The 26,830-nt window shown below is 39.0% G+C and overlaps 1 protein-coding gene across 2 annotated transcripts; it reads right to left on the bottom strand.

Moving 5' to 3' along the window:
* Positions 1-1,136: 1,136 nt before the first annotated feature.
* On the bottom strand, positions 1,137-26,596 carry ASMTL (acetylserotonin O-methyltransferase like). 2 transcript variants are annotated; one of them, XM_009085357.4, is made up of 13 exons: positions 26,435-26,596; positions 25,333-25,464; positions 23,541-23,588; positions 22,844-22,908; positions 21,783-21,844; positions 19,862-19,970; positions 15,474-15,900; positions 12,347-12,509; positions 10,403-10,587; positions 8,581-8,710; positions 7,315-7,458; positions 6,686-6,808; positions 1,137-4,492 (listed from the first exon to the last, which is right to left on the bottom strand). In XM_009085357.4, exons 1-13 carry the CDS (start codon positions 26,525-26,527, stop codon positions 4,275-4,277), a joined length of 1,899 nt encoding a protein of 632 aa, XP_009083605.2. In that variant the 5' UTR covers positions 26,528-26,596; the 3' UTR covers positions 1,137-4,274. The 2 variants fall into 2 exon arrangements, with proteins under 2 accessions (XP_009083605.2, XP_009083606.2); XM_009085358.4 differs by having other exon boundaries at positions 1,137-1,378.
* Between the last annotated feature and the right edge of the window lie 234 nt (positions 26,597-26,830).

Genomic DNA, 26,830 nt, shown 5'->3' with positions numbered 1-26,830 from the left:
GAGGTGCCAGTAACCACTGCTTACACATGTATGTACTTTGCAGGATTTCAAAATGAGCATGTCTCTTAAGAGGGCATGTTGTGAGAAGAAAAAGGTGCCAGGCATAGCCTTTGTCTCTGCTCTAGTACAAGACATGTCACTGTACTTTTTTTTTGCACACCGGAAGATCAAAAGTAAACTGTGTGCTCTCCTGAAGCATAATACAGACAGACTGAAGTGACTCCTGTGTTCACCATAAAATTTTCTATTGACTTAAAAAGAACTTCATATTCTAAACTCTTGAGTATCATCACTGTGAAAAATGAAGGTAAGAGGCACATAACTTGTAATGGGGAACTTGTTCAGTCTGTAGTTGTCATATTCTGTTCAGCTTGGGTGCTCACCTGCACGACTGGGGGAAATCCTTTCTTCTCCATCACCATGCTTGTTCTTTCTTCCGTTTTTTTCCTCCTTATCTCATATTCTGCTATCCACTTTTATAAGAGCTCACAAATTAAGTAGGGCTAAAAAGGTGTAAGATGATGTTCTTGAAACAAACTTGGTGTCCTCACATTTAATCTCAAATTACAATCACAGAGGAAACTTGTGCTTTTATATAAGTGCCTTTTTTTGGAAGCTTCTCTCAAAGCAGAGCAGTCTCTCTTGACTCTCTCAGGAAGCTGCTGCTCCAGTTCTTGTTTCCAGTCTTACACCATTGCAGTAGCAGTTTCCAGAGTTGATTAGAGTGTGTTTATTTAAAGTAGGGGTATAATATAAAATGATACTAAAATGGATGGTGATGGAGCATTAAAATGATACCAACATTAACTTCCTGGAACAGGGGCAAAGCAATGTGTGCTGGTCTAAAAACTCTACTATTCTAACTGCAGCAAGTATGTAGAAACAGTGATTTCTCAGCAGTGTGACTACTGCCCTTGGGCTGATGACACCATTTGTGTCCTACACATGTTGTGCAGCCACAGAATCTCCTGGTATCATTCTACTGAAGTCTAAAATAAATATAATCAATCTTTCTCCCTTTTTAAAAGTAGTATCCCAAAACTGGCATTTTTTGTTACGTTTCTTGTTTATGGTATTGATGGGAAATTGAGAATGTATTTGGGTAATTACAAAACATCAAACACAAGCATAAGACATCCAGACTACTGCTTAATACATTTTTTCTAGGTCTTAACACAGAGAATGACATCTAACAAATTTCCTGTTATTCTGATTTTGACATTTGTGAATCCATGTTGTTCCAGCAAAGCTTGATATTCAGAGCCACTTCTCTCCTTTCCCTCTGTCTGCACAAGCATGTTCAAAGACTGCAGCAGAGCTGTGCTCCTGTTCTTCTTTTCATCATCCAACACCATTTCAGCCAGCAAAATTGCACAGCCTAATTTAAAAACAAACACAACAGTTCTAATCCATTATCAGGCAAGAAAATTTCTGCTGCCATACAGAGGGGTGCAAACTACAAGACCTGAGTGATTTCCTTTATCATTTATGGATTTTCTCTCCTATTAAATGACTAATCCACTATTAAATGAATAATCCACTCCTCTCAGAAACCCCAGGAAACTCCCTTTCCCAGTATAGAGTGACCAAACACTCACAAGTCAAGTCACGTTTCTGTTTTCAGGGGAAAAGGGGATGACTTCTGTAGACTTGGCATGAGGACTATAGAAAGCAGTAAGACAGGAATAGAGTTGCATCTCTTTGGGATATACTGCTACTTCACATTCATGTTGAAATGATGGCAAGGAGAGAGAAGAGTGAATGGCAAGCATTACAGAAGCAGAGGAGAAGTCAATGTTTCTGTTCAATACATTCTGTATGTTATTTCTGTAGGACTCGAATTCTTTGTGGTGGGACTGACCTAAGGATGAAAGCAGAACTTAAATGATCTGATTTACAGAGAATTCTTCTCCATATTCAGACCTGTGAGGGGAAGGGAAACCAAGAGAGGCCTATTGACAAAAGCACTGCGATACATACTTGCCTTTTGGCCTGACATCAATTCAGATCAAAAGAGCAGAAGTTCAGAGTGATTTTATTATTAAGTGCAGCATAACATTCATACCTTTCTGACTTTTAAGAAAATCTCCTCAGAGCCATTCCAACTTGTACAGCTCAGACAATTTTTGATTCAATAATCATCAAAAAGTTTTAAAACTTAACCCCCGTCATTCTTCATGTCAGGAAAATTTTCCTCGGTTATGTACAGTGTTTATAATCTTTTCAGTGTTAAGACTATTAAATCCACTGCTTCTACCAATCAGCAAAAGATATTTAGAGCAACTGAAAAACTTAATTTGTATATTAGTAAGATGAGCTTATAATTGTTCAGGTGACTGGGTCGTATCACATGACTGTAGAGCACCTGAGCCTGAAACAGACCACAGGAGATCTCTAGTCCAGCCTCCCACTCAGAGCAGGGCAGCTTTGCATCAGCTCAGCTTCTTCAGGACTGGCTTCTCACATGGAAGCCTCCAAGGACAGAGATTCCACAACGTCCCTGGATCATCTGCTCCAACACTTAATTATCCTGAGAGTGCAGAGCTGTGGTACATGACCACAGACACCATGCCCAAGGGACTAATGCTTAGTGTTGTGCATTAATCACAGAGTAAATGAAGGCTGGTAGTAGCCAAACACGTTCTATTCTAATTTTACAGTCAGAGACATAGTACTTAGGGGCACAGTTTTAAAGTCTGTGACAGTTACAGGTGTGCCAACTTTAGGCTTTCATTGTTTCTGACTCAAACAGCTTAAAGCACCTTAAGGAACAGCATTATGAACTTCATGAGTAACTATGCAATGAGACACATCTGATTGCCAGAATGAGACTCTCTCAACATACAAACCTGTTAAGCTAAAAGCAAGCTTCATGTCCAGGTGGAAAAGAAACATTTTAAATTTATTAATTTGAATATTCGGCCTTATCTATTTTAAATGTCTGTACAGATAAGATCAGTCAAAATTCCATTCATAGAAACCTTCTGCTAAGAATTAAAACCCCCAGTGTGGTTAAGTCTGACATTTCCCTGATTCTGTACATCTGAAATGGTCTGTAGGAAGCCTGTTTCTCCTAATGAGTTGAGCCACTGTGACACTTTTTCTTTACCCATTGGTCAAGGAGCAAAGTAATTCCTGATTAACTAACATCCAGACAGATGCAACTCTTAACCTTCCTGCTTAACCCCCTCTAATTTGCTGAGGTTGGTAATTCAGTATTGGCACAGCCTCTTGCACACTGGTTTATTGGGACTACTGCTGTGCAAGCAACAGGCAAAAACCTCACAACTGACAGAAAGAAAGCTAGTTTGAAAGTGTAACTTTAATTTCCAGAAAGGCTTCCATTACACTTTGAAATGAAAAAATAAATATCAATGAAGTATTAGGAAAGAAACAAACATTAGGAGAGGTGACATTTGTGACAAATTACTTGAAGAGATGGGATACATTATGCACTTCTCCAATCAAAGACTGAAGCATGAAGCAACTTTTATTTTTTAAATTTTCATACAAGGTTTTATACATAAACCCTAAAACTCATCTCAATTAATGAGACAGAAAGCATATATGGCCATTCAACCATATTTAGAAAAACCCCAGAAGTGACAGTAAGCAATATGAAGAGCTCTCAAGTGCAGCCTGTGCAGTACATACTGTGGCTGGAGGCCAGAAGCTGCTGAAGTTCCTCTGTAACACTACAGGTGTTGTAGAGATGTTTGATGTTTGTTCTGTTTTCACTTTTGCTTGTAGAAGAAATGCTTTAAAAGACTATATATGAGATGTTTTTGAGTGAAGTCCCACACAGCAGTGAAAAAAAGGACTATCATCCCCAAATTCAGGCAGATGGTACAATATTAATTAAAAAAAAAAATCTGATAAAAATTAGTAGTAACCACTGAATGCACTGCAGAGGAAGAACTCTTTAATTTTATGGTCCAAGAAAACTAAGATATTAATGTAGCTCAGTACAAGCTTGCAGTTTTAACCTGACATGCTATACACAGCTATACCAAGTCTAAGCTTAATACAGTGTGCAGAAGAACTGGACATTAAGGTATTTCACATGCAGGAGTTTCAGCCTGCCCCAGAGGCTTTTTAAAATGCACAGAATTCACTCTGGCAGAAGCTGCACTCCAACTTGTATCCAAGGCCTGTAACAACTATGCTTCAGACAAAGGGCCAAAATCATCCTTAACTGCCAATATGAACCAGTTGATGATGGGTATATTGCACAAGGGGTAAAAATTCAGCATCCCAGATTGGTTCTGGGCACTCTACAGTGACAGATTCTTCTTGAAGCACAGAACAGCATCTAATAAGCTTCCTGTGATCTTAATTTGTACATCTGTGAATCCGTATTTCTCCAGTAGCTGTTTATATTCTGAGCTGCTTCTCTGCTTGCCTTCAGTCATACTGAGGGATTGTAGCACAGCTACTGAAGGATGAATCTTCTGTTCATCAAGCACAGTTTCTGCCACTAGCAAGGCACTTCCTGCATTTCCAAAACAACCAAAAGTGGATCTGTGTAAGTACTTTTAGGTTAACTTTAAAGTGCTTTTTCAGAGACAATTACAGAGGTCCCCTCAGATTGATTTTTTTAATGGCCTTCAGTGGAAATTAGTGAAAGTTTACTTTCAGTAATCTCTTCTTGGAAGCAACCATTTAATTGTTAAAAAAAAGGGAGAGTTTAGAGCACTGTCTCCAGAACTTCAGATCACTTCCTCCCTATGCTCTTAAACTCACCCTTGCTTTCATTTGAACCAAGCAATTCCTGTGGGCATCTGTCAAAACCCAAACTTTGCATAAGATTAAGACAGTCACCCAAAATTTTCTTTCATAATTTATAATCAGTTTATGGGCTAGGTCTTATTTTGCATCCTCTCCTCTGAAATAATAAACTTCAGACCTACAGTTGCATTAAGGAATCAGACGATCTTAGTGGTCGGGCTCTTCTGCTTTTTGTCTTCTTTGATCTTTAATACTGCCTGAATATGAGTCAGCAGTGTGCCTTGGCAGTCTAAAGGGACAGCCATGTTCTGGGGTGCATCCAAGCAGAGGATACAAAATCACTAAATAGGTGATTGTCTTATTCTACTCTGTGAGTTCAGCCTTGCCTTGAGTACTGTGTGCAGTTTTGGGCACCACAGTACAAGAAAAAAAATTATATATATTAGGCTATTAGAGACCATCCAAAGTAGGGCCACAAAGATGGTGAAAGGTCTCAAGGGAAAGTCTTATAAGGAGCAGCTGAGGTCACTTGCTTTGTTCAGCCTGGAGGAGACTGATGGAAGACCTCTTTGTGGTCCTCCACATCCTCACAAGGGCTAGCTAATGGAGGGCAAGCACTGATCTTTTCACTCTTGTGATTAGTGACATGACTCAAGGAAATAGCATGAAGATAGGTCTGGGGAGGTTTAGTTTGGCTATAAGAAAAAGGCTTTTCACTCAGAGGATGGCTGGGCACTGGAACAGGCTCCCCAGGGAACTGGTCACAGCACCAAGACTGTCTGAGTTCAAGGGATGTTTGGACAATGTTCTCAGGCACGTGGTCTGACCCCTGGGGCATCCTGCATAGGGCTAGAGGTTGGACTTGAGGATCCTGATGGGTCCCTTTCAACCCAGTATATTCTTTGATTCTGTGTGTAATTTTGGGTGCCTCAGTATGTGGCCAAGATGGTGAAGGGCCATGAGGCCAAGATTCATGAGGCGCAGCTGAGGTCCCCTGATCTGTTCAGACTGGAGAACAGAAGGCTGAGGTGTGACTTCATCACCATGTACAACTTCCTCAAAGGGAGCAGTAGAGGGGAAGGTGCTGATCTCCTCTCTCTGGTGAACCAGTGACAAGACACAAGGAAATGCAATGAAGCATCAGGGAAAGTTCAGACTGGACATTTGGAAAAGATTTTTCACCCAGAGTGTGGTAGGCACTGGAACAGGCTCCCAGGGAAGTGGTGACAGCACCAAACCTGCTGGAGTCCAAGGACCATCTGGATGACATTCTTAGTCATCCAGATGGTCCTTGCTTCTTGAAGGCTTAACTAGTTTTAGTTAAGCCTTCAAGAAGCAAGGATGATGATCTTTATGATCGCTTTATGATCTTCAATTTGATGATCTTTATGGGTCACTTCCAACTTGAGATACTCTGATGATTCTATGACTCCATGTAGTAGAAAGTCATACAGGCTGCATATTCTATGTAGTAGAAAGTCATACAGGGTGCATATTTATGCACAGGGTATGTGTGCATAAAGTAGTACTGAACTTCAGCCAGTTTACCATATTCTGGATACTACTGAGATAGCAAAACAACAGCAAAACTGCTGCTTCTTGATTTATACAAAGGAACTTTAGTTAGGCTAATTTTATGTACAGAAATAAGCACATGCTTACTTAATTGATGATACAGGGCTTAGTAAGAAAGACTGGGCATGACAGAGACTGGGGATATGATACAGGTGTATGTGAAGCTTGCAACTACAGTAAAAGCTTATTATATATTATTTGCAGCTTTGTTTCCTTCTTTTTCTTAGTAGGTATTATCATAATGCAAGCCTACACATTCAATAAAAGGCTACTATGATTGAACAAAAAAATATCCTAACTTTATACTAGAAAAGCATTAGTCAGTGCTCATTAAAGGTACTTTAACATGCACCTTTAAGTTCACAAGATGAAAAAAACATACCTGGTTTGCAAAGAGCTGATATCTTGCTTAACAGCACATGTATCTTTTCATCAGGCCAGTCATGAAGAACACGTGAGAGGATGTAAAGATCTGCTTCTGGAAGATCATCCTTGAAAAAGTCACCTGTTGAAAAACAGAGTTAGTACATTCCTACAGAAACCACAGAGTACATCCTGTAAAAACAAGGTGCTTCAGCAGAGTACAAAAGTAACAAGAATGAACAGGTACAGGTATGCCCTGATTTGCAGATAAGGAAAGTATAGTTAAAGAGCAGATCATAGGCGAGAATTGTCTAACAAAAAAATGGAGAGCAAACACAAAGCAAGGAAGGAGACAAAGTTCTTTGTAGTCACCATTTTGATCTTGTCTAGAAATGAAATACCTCAGACAAGCACATGCAGACTCTGCTTCCAGTGGTATTCAAAAAATTACTAATTCATACCTATTTAGCCACATTCTCCAAGCATTTTTTATCCCCACAGTCTTGAAAAATACTATGTCCCCTTTGAGCATGGGTGAACCTATATTGCCTTGTACTAAGATATGATTGGGATTGGAGCAGCAGCAAAAGAGCCTGTTTGTGCTCAAGGACAAGAGAAACCAGAAAAATTATCATGGGCTACATTTACCTGACACAAATGTCACTGGAGCAGTGTGTTGTTCTGAAGGCTGAAAGAAGGAGGTGTTTGCAATGACTTCTGGAAGGTCAAATACTGTGACCTTGAGGTTTGGGTATACTTGTACTAATTCATAAGCCAGAGCTCCAGTGCAACCTGTTAAAAGTTTGAAGAAGTCAATTCAATGATTTTCTCCCAGAATTTGCAGACATTTTTAAAGACAAGGCTGAATATAACATTGTGAAATAGAGACATTTAATCAGAACCAGAGGTAGACAGCTCAACAACAAACATGGGCAACAAGACTTCCTGGTTGATAGAGCAAGGTTTTAAAGCTTGTGGAATGCAGGCATGACTCCTTACTGACAAAGAATTGCAAATGTGACCTTCAGTATCAGTACCTCAGGGTTTTTCTGCGGAGCATCAAAATGTAAATCAAAAGGCAAAAACTTCTATTTATTGAAGGAGAACACTTCTAACTGTTTAGCATTTACAAAGCACTGATACATGAAATCTGACAAATGCTCTACAGCATAGTAAAGATTGTGAATTTCTGGAGTCTCTGCACAAGTGGCAGCAGTTGTACCAGTATTGGGTTAATTCCTCTGAGATGCTGTTTACCTCCTCAGCCACTAAATACATTATTCTTCCTTCAGTGGATCTTTCCCTATATATTAACACTTCCTCTGTGCAGCTCCAAGCACAGGCTTTCCTTTAAAAAAAAAGAATGCTAAAAAGCAGAGTTTCTTCAGATATATCACTGGTCTTCAACATTTTGATGGACAAATAAATATTAGTAACTACAACAATACACAAAAAAAACCCATTAGGAAAGAGTCAGAAATTTTGCTTTAGCAGTGCAGTGTTTCAAGTTTGACACCCTAGCAGTGGTGGTTCACTGCTTGCATTACTTTTGAAGATCTTGGATGTGCCTAAGGAGAGCAACAATACTGCTGAAAATGGCACTCCCACCTCAATGCTGTGTCACATGAGCCACTATCTTATTTTCTACCTTGAACTGTGTAACTGATTGAGACAAGCATTGAGACAAACATAAGGTGTTTGAGACAAACATCTTAAGCTATTCTAATACCATTTAGGTAATTCTCACTTAGCTGCACTGTTCTTTTATTCTGACATTGCAGTATCAGAAAAACAACAGTAGGTAATATTACTGATGTTCTATTAAAAATATACATGTCTTTTAAGTAATAAAATGCAGAACTGAAATCAAGCTTTTTCCTTTAATTCGTATACAAGTTCAATTACAAGCAATACCTCCTAAATCACAAGCAGATTTAAACTGTGAAAGATCAAACGCTGTAGCCACATCTCTTGCTGTCAGGTGAGCAATGCTGTGCATGGCAGCCATAAAACGTTGCTTTACCTCCTGGCTGTGATAATAGTCCTAAAAAGGGGGAAAAGCAGCATAATGAAAGTTTATTTTCAGAGTTAATTAAAATTATGTACAACCAAGGCAGTAGGTGAACATCAGAGTTCCCAAAATGAAAAGGTCCATTAAAAGTGCCACTAACTATTTGCTCATCCAAATCATTTGCCTAGTGATAAGCAGAATTTTGCATCCTCTCAAGAATTCTGATCACACAGACACATTGAAAGGACAGATTTAGCAGGATGAAAGAAAAATTCTAGTGCTCCTTCTTGATATCCTCACAAATTGCTCTCATTTCACTCAAACATGTATTCTCCCATGATGGAAAAATAACCAGATAATTGGACCATACCATAAATCAGATACGTTAAAGATCGTTCTGTTTTTGTTTTGATTAGGGAACAAGCAAGCATTCAGTAGCAGAATCCCATGCCTTTACCTATTCAAGGACACATACACACAAATCCCTTTACCTTTCACCTTTGCACAGATTTCACCACTTATGGCTGGCTTTGCAACTACCATGAAGTGGCAGTATCTCCAGGCTGTGGTGTGCAGAGTGCCACAGACAGCCCATAAACTCTGCTCAGGCACACCATCCTGTACATATATGGAGCCCAGGTCCAAACGGACACAAGCATCATCCAAGCAAAGTTGATAACCCAGATGTTTAGCAAAGGAAGAGCTCCAGTGGTTAATTAAACCACTTAATTTGTATATAAAGTCAGACATCTACTCCAACAGCTATCCTAAAGCAAAGTATCTTAACTCCCTTCAAGACCCTTTGAATGATTTCCAATGGAGTTTTTGTCCTCCAGTTATTTAAGTACTTACATGAAGCTAGCAGAGCTTTTAAATCTCCACAAGTCCTTATTTTGTTACACTGATTATAAATAAGGGTTGTAGACATCTCCTTCAGGAGATTGCCTTCATCACCATCTTGAAGTTTAATACAAATTAAGGACCTCAGGATGTAGTCTGAAGTACAATTTAAGCCAGCAGTGCTGTCAAACTCATTCTCCTGCTCACACTAGCAGCACTCTGCTTACACAGGCACAGATATATATGCTTCTCAACCTGCTTCACCAGATGGGTAACTGACAAGTTAGGCTAGTTACACCCCTAAGTTATTCTCCAGTCTGATCACATCCATTTGGGCTAGCATTGGGAAAGGAATACCACAGACTGAAAAAGAAGGCAGAAGGATTACAATTTTGTCAGTAATAGATATCAACTTGAAGCTTATACAAAACTTCATAAAGGAGATTAGATCTCTTCTCCACTGCATCAACACAAACCAGCTTTGACTACACAGCACAGCCTAAACTGGATCACAATCAACTGACTGGCATGCAATATGGAAGGAGTACATGTGTGCTAAGGTATTATCTAGGGTTATAAAAGGGACACAAACATAAATTAATCAGGCCCAGAGGTTGTTCTGAGAGGGCATCAGTGGGATGGGCAACACTTCATCTGGAGAATTTTTGTCAGCAGTCAAATTTCCCAATATACTCTGTGATTGCTCCATTACTTCACAGCCTCAAGTTGAAGGGAACAGAAGCCTGGGACTGGTGAATTGCATTGGGTTTCTACCATTTCTGAGACTGACAAACTTTCTTCTCTGATAGCTCTGTCTCCATTTGTCCCTAGATCAGTTCTGGGCTCCAAACAGCTGGTTTTGATACTAGTAAGAGTTTATATTACCTTAAATAGATCATCTGCTTTCTTTCCAAAGGCTCGATGATTCTGCCTGCTCCCTTCTTTGACAGCATACTCCAAGTTTGTGAAGAGAGGCCAAAGGTGGTCATTAGAATGGATAATGTAGCCATGAAGTGAGTATTTACCATCTGAGGTCAGGTAGGTATTTGCTGAGTCATTATTACTGTAACCTTATGGGAAGAACACAGTTGAAACCAGCTTTGTTTCAGTACTTTGCAACTGTTATTTAAAATCTGAAGACATGTTTTCCTGCATAAATAACCAGTAAATCCTGATCTTATGATCTATTACTAAAAATTTTGCACAAAACGTAATTCTGAAAGTCTTGTCATTCTTAAAGGAGCAAGTATTTTGTTTCAAAACAGAATTTAGATACTGGGAAATATAGATACACACTGATTTAGTTTTTATATTTTAAACACAAGTACCTCAGTTAGATACCTAATATTCAAGTGACAGTATTAGAAGTTCCTCATTCTTGACTGTATTTTTGTTTCTATTATGGCTGCTTCTTCCCTGAATTCAAACTTTCTCTGTTTTGTCTTCAGAACTTTTTAATTTGTCTTGTCCTCTAACAGAGGTAAAAAGACTCCTTTATTTTCTTTTCTTCATACCTAATTAATTTCAAGTCTTACTATGTAAATGATATGCATGGAAACTTAGAACTACATAATGTTGATTGAAAAAGTTAATCCTAATACTGACTCCCTCATTTACATACACTTTCATGGATTGTTCAGTTAGGAGCACTAAAATTTATGTTGTTGTCCACCAAGAGGGACATATTGCAGAACTCTCCCCATTAAAAGCCTGATCCTCTGCTGAAGGCTGACAGCACTGCTGCAGCAGAAAATGGAATTTCACAATCATTTTAAATAGAAACACAGAATCACTTCAATGGAAAAGCCTTCTAAGGTTATCAAGTACAACCTTTAACCCAGCACTGTCAAGCCCACCACTTAACCAGGTTCCCAAGTACCACATCTACACACCTTTTAAATACCTGCAGGGATGGTGAGGCAGCCACTTCCCTGGGGACCTGTTCCAATGCTTGGCCATTCTTTCAGGGAAGAAATTTTCCCTGATGTTCAATCTAAATCTCCCCTGGCATACCTTGAGGCTGTTTCCTCTTATCCTGCTGTTAGTTACTTTTAAAAAGAGACCATCTCCTTCCTGGCTACATCCTCACATGTAGTTGTGGAGGACAATAGGATCTCTTCGCCCCTCCTTTTCTTCAGGTTGAACACCCCCAGCTCCCTCAGCCACTCCTGATCAGACTTATGCTGCAGACCCTTAATCAGCTCCATTATCCTTCTCTGGACATGCTGCAGCATCTCAGTGTCTTTCATATCATGAGAGGCTCAAAAGTGAACACAGGACTCAAGCTGTGGCCTCCCCAGTGCTGAGCACAGGGGCACAGTCACTGCCCTGGTCCTGCTGGCCACGCTACTGCTGATACAGGCCAGGATGCTCACTGGGCACCTGGGCACACGCTGGCTCATGCTCAGCTGCTCTTGGGACACCAATAGGTTCCTTTTCCACTGGGCAGCTTTCCAGCCACCTTCACCCCAGCCTGCAGTGCTGCATGGGGTTGTTGTGACTCAAGTACAGATGACAGATGTGAGCTATTACACTGTTCCCTGGGACTCTCCATGCAATCTTTTCTTAGAAATGTGGTCAGTATTATGCTCAGAGAGCAAAAACAATCTAAGGTTTCCATAAAGGAGACTTGAATGTGTTCATTACATAAAGCCTTCCTCCACATGAAACAATTCCAGCTACTAATAATGAAAGCAAAGGAATCCATTCCCTCTGCCCCAAATCCAAGTTACCCACAATATCATGTCAGAACCTGTGACCTTAAAAGCATCTCTTCCAGTCCTGCCGGTCTTTTAGTATATACAGTTGTGCAGAGGGTAAATTAATCACCTTGTGGTGTTTTCTCCAGTAATCCAAGAGAAGCACATGCATCAAGGAGTCTCTCAGTTCCACATACAGAGGTTCCAACACCATTTGCAATATCCACAGCCTTTATTGGACCTTTATCTTTCAGATGATCAAATATCTTCAGCTTAGAGGCTACAAACAGAGCCTATGTGTAGGTAAGAAATTGTTATCATGCTGTGTTTAAAAGACTGCAATCAGAAAACAGAAGAATTATATTGTTTGCCTAGAATTATTCTACACAACTACTGTTAAACTACTGCAACACAATCTAACAAACCTCATAAAAATTATTCCCTTCCTTCTCAGAGGGTTTCAGAATCTTGGCCAAGTAACAGAACTTTTAACAATGGTGTTTAGGAGAGAAGGGAACTCACAGTATTCTGGAATGCAGCCTACATATTTTGTATGAAGACCCACTTCTTTATTGAGATATTTAGCACTCCCCGATCTATATGACTGATGTAATGGAACATTCTTAAGCATATGAACCAATACCAAAATTTGATAATAAAAATTATTATTAAATAATAATGAAAAATTAAATTTGATAGACCCAAAGCATTAGGAACTCAAAACTCTCCTCGAAAATAGTGTAACAGCTTCAGCTGCTAAAATACAAGTCTTTATTTTATTAAAATTAAGGAAAAACCACCAAAAGACTAAGAACAGAAAGAATAAAACTTCATAGGACAACTGTACTACAGGCACACCTTAACAGGATGTGTACACATGGAATGGGGACAAAAAACCAGCAAGTGCTTCATGGTGAAGAAAAGCTCATGGGCAATGGCTGCCTTTAATTGAAAGCCTTAGCTGAACTTTTTTCAAGATATGCTAACCAAACCAGAGAGTAAAGTTAATGAAATATAGTAATATATACATCTCCATTCAAAATTCATTTGCAATTCTACAGTTTGTGTATTCTGAAGCAGGCAACACACCTAAAATCAAGGAACTTTTGGAGAGCTCAACAGTGGAGGCAAATGCAGCAATCACAGACTCCATTTCTTTATAACTGCAAGCAACTATAATGAAATTTAAATCTAAAAATAATTAAGGAAAGAAGGGCCTTGACACTCTCTTTAATAAAAATCAAAGGGAGAAAAAGAGATTAACTTTGAGAGGTAGGTCTGCTACTGCATGTAGATGATATTCTATCATCTTCACACCTTTTTATTCTATAACAACTTGGTTATTCTAATAAAAACATATAGCTGGGATTTATTATAATTCAGGCTTTCACAATACTGAGCCAATTACATATAGCTGGGATTTATTGTAATTCAGGCTTTCGCAATACTGAGCCAATTACACCTAGTTTACAACCAGATGGCTTCCGAGACCTGCCCAGTCTTTGGACTGATACCAACTGGAAACTATTAGAACAGGAAAAAGAAGGTGAGAAGATAAGGCAGAAAACTTGGCTGACCAACTCATTCTAATTCTCAGTTAAAAAAAAAAAAAAAGGAATTAAAGAAGAAGATACGTAAAAGATATGAGTATAGATCAGACTATGTAAATTTGGAACATGTTAAAAATTCAAAGTTTTTTAGCTTGCAAGTATTTAATCCTGATCTCCTGTTCTGCAAGAGAGCAGTTCAGAAGAAAACAGGCAGCAATGCCTTCACCTGCAGGAGATTTTACTCTGCTTTATAAAGGTCTTGAATCAAGATGAAAAAACCTTGAGAGTTTTTGTGGAAATAAATGCTTTTGTGTACTTATACCTATTCTGCAAATGGAAACATGATGAGTTTTGTCTGATCGCAATTCATCACTACTGGCAATTAATTCTACAAAGATCCATTTAGTGGGAAAAAAATTCCACTAGTCCAACATGTGATTCAGTACTTCCTCCTATGACTTTACACTGGAGTAGTGAGAAAGTAAAGTTGTTCTTTTTGTTTCCAGCCGCCACTGTCTTGCACTGCACAAAACTATTCAGCATCACATCACTGTAAACAGTAAAAGTAATGTACAGCCACATGCTGATGATTATCCATATTTATTTTTACTTAAATTGAAGAAATGCTAAGCATCATCTCACCCATTCAAATATGTCACTCTCCATAGGTACACAAGAAGTTCACAAATGCAGCACCCTCAAAGCCACTTTATTCCAAGCCTCTCAGGACAGCTTTGTATGCCTACAAGCAGCACGCCCACAGAACCACATGATCACACTACAGTCTTCCTTCAGAGCTGAGCACAACTCTCCACTGTTTCAGCAAAACTATTGTTCACTGTCTGGTGTGCCCCCCTCCATTCACCTCCAAGTTACTGGATCTTTAGCTCCAAGTTTGCATTTCACTGCCGCTTTAGCACTTTTTTCCCACATCTTCCCAAAACACAAAAAACTTGGAGACCAGTGATCTATTAGAATGATCACTGTTCAATTCTTCTTCCTCTTCTTCACTATTGTCTTTGCCACACTGAAACCATGAAGAAAATCTGGAAGTACTTAAAATGTCCAGCTATGCATTTCTCATCACGCCTGGCTGAAACACAGGGTACATGACCTTGTTTGTGAGCTGTTATGAGTATGCCTCCATCAGATACAACATGGATATTATCAGTTAAACACATCCAGAACATGAAACAGGTTATTAAGAAATAATATTCTGAAGAGACAATAAAAAATTAAGATCTTCCACAGAATTCTAATGCAAAGCATTAAAAGTTACAAAGGAAATATAATATATTCAATTCTTGTCACAGTTTAAAGTCAGGTGAATTAACCTCATCAAATGGTTTTTTTTTTTTTTTTGAAGAGTATATAATTCCAGCTTGGTTGTGCTCTTCTGATCAGTAAAAAAAGAAAAATCTGCAACTTCTTCTCCCTCTCAACTCAAGGGATAAAATTATCCAATAGGTAACTGAAATTTCATAGAACACATAAAAAGAAATACAAAAAGACAAACCCAGCAATGTTTGCACTGCACCAGAAATTTCAGCTATCTAAAGACTCTCCAGAACGTCAGTGGTCCTTTTCTACTAATTATTAATACATTCCTTCCCCAGATGAAATATTACACAATACCTGTTACATACTGAAGTCCAGTGAAACAAATGGATCAGACAAGCATGTAATGAGTAGGTTTTTTTCCCTTACCTTTGAAGCTCTAAAACCATCCATCAGCTCTAGAATTTTGGATGGAAGTTTTGATGCACTTTGTGACACTCCATTCTGATTTTCCAAAGGTACTGTAAAACCAGTTCTGACAGCAGAAGTGTTTTCAGAAGTATAAGCAGCTCCTGAGGAATGCATCCCACTGTGGTCCAACTTACTAGCAACTTTGTGCTCTGTGAAATTTGAAGATTCACTTTCTCCATCACTTAAGTTCTCAAAAGTGTCCACAGAAGGGATAGAGTCATACTTTTTATGCTGTACATTATTTTTAGAGGGCGGATAGTACAATTCTGCTAGCTTTTTGCAGAAGTGATTCAGGGGAAATCCCACCACATTCAAGAAGTCTCCATGGACATACTCAACTAACATTCCACCAAGGGCCTGGATACCATATCCACCAGCCTTGTCCCTGAGGAAGAGAAAGCAAAACCAACATAGATCTAATTAAGGTTAGGAGCAGAGATATCACAGAGAACACTAATAATACACCAAAACTGCAGAGGCTGGAATAAAGACTAGTGTACCTAAGTTACAGGCAGACTAAATCTACCAGGTAGGCTCAACACTTCAATTTGTAAATTACAAGATAAAAATAAGGATCAGTATTTCAACTTAGGGTGAGGAGCCAAAGGTCTTGATGCTTCAGACAGCGCAAGTGCAACAGACAACTAAGCAGCAGGTGACTGCAGTCAGAGTGTGTTGTCAGAGGTTACCAAGTCGTGGCTACCAAAAAGGTAACAGTGTCACCAAGAGCAACACTGTCACTGGATCACCAAATGCATAATGACCCTCACCCAATTCCACAAGAGGCTGGAAAGCCTTTAGGTCCCAAAGGAGCTCAATAAAGATGACCATTTAGAACTCAAATTATTACAGAATGCATCTTGCAGATCTCAGTCATAGGAATACTTAAAACAAGGATTGGGAAGACAGGACTTTCTTAGAAAAGAGCAACCTATTTCAGTAAGATCCACTGCTCTATTTAGCCCTATCCATCCATCTGTTGTGCAACCATCTGAGACAGAATAGTGTTGTGGTTCACAACACTGTGTTCTTAGATGTCATGGTAATAATGGTAATTTGGCACGGGAATGTACATGCACAGAAACTAACCTTGGAAATCTAATTTGTCTTTAGGTGTAATTATGCAAATTCCACAGATTGGAACCTTACATGTTCACAAATGGAAATATGTACAAGTCAGATAAGCTGCAGGAGAGCCAACAATTTTATTGTTCTCATACAAGGAACAAGGGAGTTAAAAGTATGTTTCCTACACAACAGTAGAATCTGAAAGCCTACGTCAGCAAGCTTAGAAACCAAAGGTCAGTCGATCTCAGATCTATTAACTTAAGGTAGTATGGAATTACACAAACTGCTTGAGAAAGAAGGTTACTACACACAAAAATTATTGCTAAGTTTTTCATCTTAGATTTGATCAGAAACAGCTCTTTATTTTTAGTACTTACCTCTGGATTCCCTTTCTAATAGCATGCTAAAACAAACAGAGGAATCAGCATACCAGCAAGTAGGATTTTCTGAATTGCTAAAAATTGTAGAATAGGAATTTTCCTTTAATCCTGCATTGTCAACACTACCTTATAACTTTGTCATTGTTTAGATTATTTTTTCTTTTATAACATTCTTACGATTTACATCAACTTCATTAGGAATATTATAATGACTAAAATGTCTTCTCATTTTTCAATGAAGTTATAGTTATTTTGGTATATGCTTACAGGCAGGCAAAAAACATAACTATCAAAAGCAGTAGTATCATACTCTCAAGCAAGAAGATTAACAGAAATTGCTACATATTTATTTTTCTGCAACACTTTATGTTCTGAATTGGATCCTGATAAGAACTTTTATATTCTATATTTTATTCCTTCACACTAAAACGTGAAACTGTAGAGATGAAGACTGTGTCATCGCCTCCTTCCCAGACTGCAGTGGAGTCCTTTGGTTTCACTGCCATCAGAGGAGAGCTACTAAAACTACATTGGATTTTTAGGCTAGCAGTTGTAAGCAGAGACAGATAAAGTTGTTCATAAGGGAAAGATTACAAAATAAAAAGCTAGGTCAAAGTCCACTCATTATACAAGCCCAAAAAAGTCAGGATTACTGTGGTACAAGGTCTACTCATTATACAAGCCCAAAACAGTCAGGATTACGGTGGTACAGGCCTCTTTCTGCAGATACACAGAAAAAAAGGAAAGAGACAGTGCCTGCAAGGAGAAAATCCTTGGTTAGAAAGAGGAACAGGAATAAAACAAAAAGCAAAATATCTTTCTGAAGCCAAAATTTGGGGGTTTTTATAGACTCAACACGGACTACCTTGAGACAGCAATTTCCCCTCCTTCGTTACCCATACTTTATATCAGCTATGTATTTCTAGTATTACTCTCTGTCACCAGTGACTGACTTAAACACTACATGCCAATTTTCTTCTTCAGTCCCATCAAGAACCATTGCTGTCATCTTCCTGTCGCTTCTCCAGAGATGACAAGATTATTTCACACTCCTGCAGCTGGAAGTGGATGAAGGAAAGTGCAATAAAGTATTGCATATCTGGGTATGGACCCTACTGCATATGGTACATTTTTTTCTTGCTAGAAAAGAACTCAGTTTAATCCTCAAGAGAACTAGTCATTTTCTTTTATTTTTTTCATGTGATTATTAAGTCTTGGATTATTTCAGAAAATTACTTTGCCATGTAAATTAAAAAAAAAAAAAAAAAAAAAGAAGGAATGGTCAAATGGTCACCTTTTGTTTAGAAAAACCTATATGCATACAATCGTGTAACCTGTATGAGTGGACATGGAGGAGGGAACAAAAATCACCAAAAAAACAGTGCTGTGAGATACTTCTCCTTACTGAATTTTGCAAAATTTATAGGACACCATGTTTAGTAGTTCCTTTGCAAAGGCAGAACAAGTGCGTCCTATTATATAAACATAATAGGAACATATATAAACAGGATTACATAAATAAAGATCAATTTGCTTCAGCCTCAGAGAATAATAAAATACATTTTTTGAACCTTTGGTCCTTGGGAAACCCTTGATGTCACACTCCTCTTTCAGGAGAATTAACAGAACAACCCAGCACTGCTTGTGAGCCATTTTGGTACAACAAAGAACTGCTAAAGCCATTGCTTCCAGAGGAAATACTCAGAATATTCCAAAATAATTTTCAACCTCATATTCCTGACCTAATCCATGGTCATTTCTCCTTCAAACTGCAACTTTATGGCCCACTAAATCTAAATATCATACTAACTAGCATAGTAAACATCACCTTCCAAAAACCTATGTAGCAATTTATTACAAGCTGCAGTCTTGCCAAAACATTCTCTCCATATAATCCAATTTAAAAATCAGTCTATTCAATAAGCTGTGAACCTTCCATGTTCACAAAGTAGGCCTCATCTACACATAATCATTGAAGTATATCCAAAGTCCACAGTGCTTTCTTTTCCCCAGTAAAACGTGGCTTTATTGTTTTATAGCACAAATGAGTTTAAAAACCACCCCAATTTCTTACATGGTCAGAATTGAAGCTACGGGGACAAAAGTTCACATCAGATCACTTGATGTGCAGCCCTTAGTGCTAACTATGCCTTCAAGCAGGTCCAGCTAACACAAAGGTAAAACAAATTCCTTTCCCTTGTTGTCTCCAAACAAGTACTATTTTTTTTTTTAAAGCAATCTAGTGAACTTCATCTTGGGACTTGTAATTAAGCATTCTGTTCTCATCCTATTTCTTCCATGGAATAACTGTTGTCTGGTATATTGTCTTTGCAAATGTTGCCTATATAGATCAGTAACTATATTACCAGTATAGCAGAAACTCATAAACTGAAGGCCACAGCAACACACACAAACTGTGTTTTCACTTTTCACAAGGATAAGTAAAAATTAAGCTGGTGTTCCTTGCATTAGAGCAGTGATTTTGATAAATTAAATACACCAAGTTCTAGCTTTCTCCCAATACAGTTCTATGATGCCCTAATTATCCAACATTCTTTTCACCTGTTTGTAATGAACTATGCATTGTCTTGGGCACTGAACATCCCTAAATGTCTCTGCTAACAGAAAGATAATTGTATATTGCACAAATGCTTGCTCTAAACCAGAGTATTTCAAGTCTAGACTTTTCAAGTTCATTAGGGTTCTAAAAAGGTAGCACATTTTCCCTGGAGAAATGACAGCTTTACACAAGAACAAAAGAATAGTGCCCTTGCATCACCCATACTATCTTTTCTCATATACACAGAACAAAATTTCACAGAACACAGGATGATGTTTTACACTGGCTAAACAATGTACCCTAAGGCCTATTCTCAAGTGTTGCGGCATCTTACTTACATTGGCTCCCCACTGTGAATGTACTCCCATAAGAGCTCTTCAGACAGCTCAGAAAATTTTACTTTAGTCTCTTCATAGAAATCAGTGATTTCCATCTCTAGCTGATTGTCTACAGAAAGAAAAAGGTCTTATTAGACACAGAAATTGTAGTTTAGAGAGCATAACATCTAGGTTGTATTTCCTATTAATCATTTGACAATTTTACTTGAGAAAAATTAAATATGTTGCACAGATGTATGAAATGACAAATAATGTTCTTCAGGGACAGTGGACTCAGCTTTCCCAAAACATTAAGAGTTTGCATTTTCAACCTCTGCAGTACTGTCTCAGGGATAACAGACTGCTCTTCCTGTGTGGAACATAATCTTAAATTAACAACGCTTACACAAAGCTATTTATGGATGCTGGCACACACATCCAGCACTTAGTACAAAGAGAGCTACAGCCACCCTCCCAACTTTATGAGTATTGTCAAAGAACTCTTAACAACATATCAGAGTTCAACATGTAGGTGTCATAAAAATGGGTACATGCAGCTCCACCTGCACTTCAGCCTCGGGTATCCAGCAGTCCCATCAAGAACTATCGCTGTCATCTTCCTATCATCTCTGAAGTGATGACAGTATTATTTCAGACTTCTGTAGCTGGAAGTGGATGAGGGAAGGTGCAATAAAGTACTGCAAACCTGGGTATGGACCCTGCTGCATGTGATACACTGTGGCCCTGGTGTCACTGCAGACAGAGGCTTTTCCAAAACATGCTCAAAAGAAACAGCCTTGCACAGATGACTGTGCACATTGCAGATTATTAGCTCTCTCTACTCTTTTCTATAAGCACCAAGCATCTCCCAAGCAGAACCACAGTTCTGGTAGCAGTGGCAATGCTTGAGGAGGAGTAAGAAATATCTACAGTACAGACCAAAGGAAGAATGCTAACCAATTTCTAATGGTGATAGTGCGAAACCTGAACAAAATAAGAAAACTGTGCTATTGATTGCATCTCTTGGGGAAAGCTGCAGACTAAAGGTATATTGCTGTTCATCTGACTGTGATGCAGTTCAAATTTGTACACCTCAAATGAGATGTGCTGTTATAATATCACTACTACAGCTGGGTGCACCTAACCTTCTTCCTAGAGTAAACAGTTAAAGGTGTTATTTACATTCCTGGGTTGCTCATAGGTACATGCCCTTGGTAACATGTTTTATTTCTTTTGCAGCAGCTGTCCCTCTACTGTACTAGCATATTAGCAGCATTGCATCACTAACTTTAATTCCATTTTACAAGAGTTAAGTGCAACCATTCCAGAAAAGATTAAAAACTGTTAATTTGTGTATAGAAAGACTATGTCCAGAGAAATGTCTGCAAAAGCTCTACTAAAAGATTATTGTCACAATTATAAGACAATGCCCTTCAAACACTCCTCAAATTATATTAATGGTTTTTTCCATAAAACTGACTCACTTTCTCTATTAATTAGGCAATAAGGAACATTGATGTATTGCTTCCTACAGCTTCTTAACAGTCTGAGGCATTAAGCCTCAACTGATCTAAGCACAACATAGAATAAAGTTGATATGGATCACATTCAGCTCACTCTCACAGTCTGTAGTACCTTACTTGAATTTAATTTAGAATATTGCACCACTTACACTGGCCTTTCAATTAGTCTCCCAGCTTTCAGAGACAGTATTTCTGAACTTCACTGTCTTGTTGCTTTCCCTTCTGTGGGAAAACTGAATACAGGAAGAAGGTTGGCTTTTGTGGGGAGACTTTAATTTATATTTTGATAAGGTAGTTCTTGAGTAGAAAACCAATTCAGACTGTATACGAAACATTTCCATCCTGTTTCTTTACTTGTACAAGCTATCATGAGAGTAATTTTTAATACAAATATTGAGTTGTAATAAAGTGATGTGTACCTTTACTGCGGCAGTGTACAATAGCCACCCCTGTGAAAACACTGTGCTCTTTCCCATTTAACCTGTCAGGCAAAAAATGTCCGTTAAGCAACAGTCTTATGAAATATTCTACATGATTATATTGATACAGCCTGAGAACAGACCATTATATTAATGTATCACTCAATGGATCTGACATGCATCCCAAACAAATAAATTTTATTTCAGTATCACTGCAAAAATAACAGCAAAACACACAAAAAAATAACCACATAAAAAACACTATCAAAAGCTGCAGTCATTTCAAGTCTTCAAAATATCACTTGTATAAGAGTAGTCCATGGTATCAGCTCATTCACCGTACATCAGAAAAGTGACTATTTCAAATGCATTAGAAAAGGCCAGTTGGCATAAATTCTATTGTTAGGGCCATCTTCAGTGAAAGCTGGCAATAAATAGCTAGGTGATGTAACTCAGACTAAACATGTAAGAGAGAACTAGAGCATATGTTCTCATTTCATCCAGACTGGTCCCCAGAGATCCCATGGCAAGCCAGAGCACAGAGGAAGAGCCCAGATTCCCTCACCCCCGGCTCTCTCTTATAGTGGCTCCAGAGTGCCACACTGTGGCCAATTAGTTCTGAGGACTTTACTACTTGCTGTGTAAGCAACAGAAGTATAATAGCAAGGGATTGTGAATCTTTGAAGAGACTATTTAAGGAATAATCTTGTAAAGATTAGCCAGGATATTTTTGGATGAGATCACAAACATCTCACATGTTCTGTCCCCCACAAGATTCCACACCAAATTGTAAGGTGAAACAGAGTGTGAAAATTTTCACTTGACACCTTGGATATATGCAAAGATGCATCATCTTGTCTGGCTTTTTTCCTGGAGTTCTAAAAAGCTAAATATTAAGTGCTTTTCATACCCCTAATTAATAGCCTGACCTACTAAAATTAAAACAAACAAAACAAAACCAAAAAAAATTTGCATGTATTGGTTCTGTGGAATCCTTTTGAGAATCTAAGTGATGGAGAAATTGCGTCTTCAAATTTCCTATCTTACTTAAAACTACAGACCTTGATAGCATCCTGTAGGCATCTTGCTTATCAACTGGTTTCTCCAGGATCTGCTCATCCACAGACTAAAACAGAAAAACAGAGTGACTGTGATATTTTTCTCATTTTTCAGAAACTGAGGTCAGAAATCATGTTCATGTCATGATTTCAGCCAGGGCTTCAAACTTGAGTCTGTTGAGTGGAGCAAGAAGCACAGATACTTCGGTAGAACAGGTAATTTAGTTTCAAGCACATTGAGTGCCATATTCTACCCTCCAATGGCTGCACCTCTCAAACAAAAGGATAATTCAACTTTTTTTGTCCTTAACAGTTCACTGTCTCTGTGAAGATGTCAGGTACAAAGTGACCTCCTCCTACAAGGCACAACACAGAACTGTTCACATGATCTGGACTTCCCAACAGACAAGTCACCTAAGAACAGAATTTCCATTACATATTAGGAGATCCAAGGCAATATTTATGGCTGCATTAGTGTCCCCAAACCAGTAGCAAAGCTTCTAGCTCTCAAGACTTCAAAAATTACCTTGTTGGGAAAAAAAAAACCCTAAAAGCCACATCAACACACCCCAAAAAGATGTATCATAATGCAGGTATAACTTCACAGTGAAGGCAGATTTCAAACTTAAACCTAAAGATACAAGTATTTTCTACACTTGTCATAAATTAAAATAATGCTAAATCACTAAAGACTTCTTACCACAATAGTGTCTGCTCCTATGACAACATCAGGTGTTCTCATATGCTTCTGCAAAAGCATAAGAAGGCATTTGTCAGAAGATGCAAAGAGAACAAAATCTTTGAAGACATAAGGAGAGACAATAGCAGTTTACTGGTTTAGAAGTAGGGCTCTACTGAAAACAAGACATTATTTCTCCTTTTGCACTGTTCACAAAATAGTAAATGTTTATATCACCCTAAAAGTGAGGCTTGAGCCCACCATTCTCAAGCCACAAATCTGCCCAAATATGTTACTGATGAATAAATGCATCCAGGAAATAAAGTGGATTCTCAAAAGTCAATCTGGTCTTCAAGGTGGCAAGCAATTCCTTTAAAGGAAGCCACAGAATACAGCCCTCGAGGATCATTTCTCCAAGCAAAATTTTACAGAAAAATAAATCCCCTTTTTTTTTGTTTCACTTTGTGTTTTTCTCTTATAAGGGAACACAATATATTTTTTTAAATATGAGAGGTAGTGATATATAATAATTCCTTTTAAGCCTTTCGTGACTTTAAACAGTACCTGTCCTTATAGCTAAGTTTTGATTCACCTGCATATTATAAGCTATACTGCTTGAATTATAAGGTATACTGCTGTTACTTATCACAGCATGACATGAAACCTGCCTGTAAGTGTGACCATTATAATAAAGCATTTATAGGGAGGCAATTTTAGACAAAGACTTGATGTGCTCCAAATTGTTTAATGATATCTAGAATTAGTTCTACTAATTCCTGTATGAAGAAGCATTTTGAAATCCACTGAACTAGCATTACCACCAGCACAGTGTTTTGCAATGAAAGCCAAAGAAGCAATTTAATGAGGTTGGGTTTAAAATCCATTCTCCTATCTTGTACCATTGTCTGGAAGGTAGTTGATAGAAAACTGGGTAACGATTTACACTGGAGATCATGCAATATTTGCTTTGAAGAATGGTGACATCTGGCAACACTGTTAATTTAAATTGTTCAACACTCATTTTCTGCCACTAGAATAGGATCTGCAAACACCCATTTCTTTCAGAACTATATTATTAGGAAAAAACTATGGTCCATTTTGTGAGATTTAATTTTCTCAACTTTCAAATAGGTTCTGGTAGCAAAGAGCTTTATGTGTTCAAACAGTGATCACAGCCAAGGGCATAAGTCAAACATCACTGAAAATGTAAGTTGCATCACTGGTTTTGATAAAATTTAGGATACAAAATGGATGCCTTGTGTAACAGAACCTGAAATAATATCAACTTCTCCCTTCTTAAAATTAGATAGACAAATTCTGTTTTAAAACATTCTGGGCAAAGAAAGAGTAATTTTTTTTCTGCTTTCCTCTCCAGTACCTCCATACTCAACTCCTGAGCTATTCTTGTCACTCCTTCATTGAAAGCTACAGCAAAGCACTGGAATCACATCAGTGTTTTTCTGTGGAGTCTGTCTCACAATCAACAAATATGTGGAATGAGGTCAGCTATACACCTGACTGTTCAAAAAAAAAAAAAAAATATAATCCCACACAAGAGCAGGTATGTTGCTGAGATGCTGACAAAAGATGCAGGCTGCTTCAGTTTGTGGAAAGCCTGAACTGCAGGCATTAGATTTCTGATTAGGCAACTTCAAGACACCATCTTTCACAAATGACAGGAAAACATCATCCATTAGCCTTCAGTGGAGAAAAAAACCTCAGGGATCACTTAAGCAGTGCAAACAAAGTAAGTCACAGTAACATGCACCACCTAAAGACAAAAAGCTCATTGCTGTAATAGTTAGTAACTTACTACATGCATTCTGTTTGCTACTTCAAGAGCTTTCTGTTTTGCTGTTTCCACAGCATACTCGTAAGGGGCTGTAAAAGATGACTTTTCTAGTGTCTCCTTAAACCAGGATGGAACCACCTCAAACCGCAGGCCCTGTAATAGGAAAGTGATGCAGTCAATCTGACCTCATTATAAAACAGTGCTCCCAAAACGTATTAAGCAAATGGCAAATCTGACATCTGCTTTTTATACATTAATAGACCTTCCCCCCCTCCCTCGCAAACACACATGGAAAAAACCCCCCAGTGCTTCTATCAGTGTTTAGTGCATACATATATTTTACAAGCAATTTAAATAAAACAATCAGAACGTTGAAAATGGTATGTATATTTGATTTTGCTCTTATTTATTAGAACCTAATCACATTTGTAATTTCATTGTTCTTTTCATATAAAAAGTAACAGCATAAGCTTACACACTTCATAAACAGAGAATTATATTACTTGATTTTTTTTTTACTGAATCCATGCATAGCACTTTACCCATGCAACAGCAGTGCACATTCTTACAGGAGCTTTACATCACTTCATGCGTCCTTACACACATGATAAACAAAAACCAAAACCAGACAGTTTCTGATTGGTTTCGTCGAACAATGCCCAACTACTCTTCCACCTCTTTGCTCTAGGATACACTTGCACATTTACTGCACCCTGCAGGCATGCTATGTTTCTAATAACTTAGTGCACGACTGAACCTCGGTGCTTCTCCACACATCCATATTCTGAAGTTATTTCTTCCACTTTAGTTCAATTTATCGGGAGAAGTATTAAGAATGGTAATACTACGCAAGGTAAGTTCGATAGGTAATACCCAAGTGCTATTGAAAAGCCTCCTGCAGCGAGGCCGGCACGTTCCTCCGGAGGGACTCAATGACAAGTTACGGCCTCCTTTGCTCTGCACTAGTGCATTTCCGAAAGGACACATCTCCCTTACTGTCCCGCTCCCCTCCCACTGATCTCACGGAGCGGGCGGGCCGGGAGGCGTCAGGCCCCGCAGGCCCGGCCGCCGCCGCCCGCAGCCCCCGGCCCGTGCGAGGCCAGCGGCCGCCGGCCGCACTCACCACGTTGGTGAGGATCTCCTGCCGGCGCGGCGAAGCGCTGGCCAGCACCACCCGCTTGCTGACCAGCTTCCCCAGCACCGGGTTCAACACCATGGCGGCGGAGGGCGACTCCCAGCCTTTGCTCCGCGCTTCCCGGGGGCGGGGAGGCAGCGGCGGCGGCCTTATGTGGCGGCGGGGCCGCGGGGCGGAGCCGGGCCGGCCGGGGCGGAGAACCTCGGGGACACATCCCTGGCGGCACGGGGCGGCAGCGTGTGGGAAGTGGCCCGTCAGCCGATCTGCCGTCCGGGAAGGGCTGTAGCTGTCCCGGTTATCCCCTGCGCACCAGCTGACTTCAGCCTTGAAACGCAGCATCGGTCAGATGGGAAAGGACCTCTGAGATTGAGTCCAATTTATGAC

This window comes from Serinus canaria, chromosome 1 (genome assembly GCF_022539315.1).
Source record: "Serinus canaria isolate serCan28SL12 chromosome 1, serCan2020, whole genome shotgun sequence".
Lineage (NCBI taxonomy): Eukaryota > Metazoa > Chordata > Aves > Passeriformes > Fringillidae > Serinus > Serinus canaria.
Note: the sequence above shows the minus strand (reverse complement) of the source record. Positions and strands in the feature narration are given on the sequence as shown.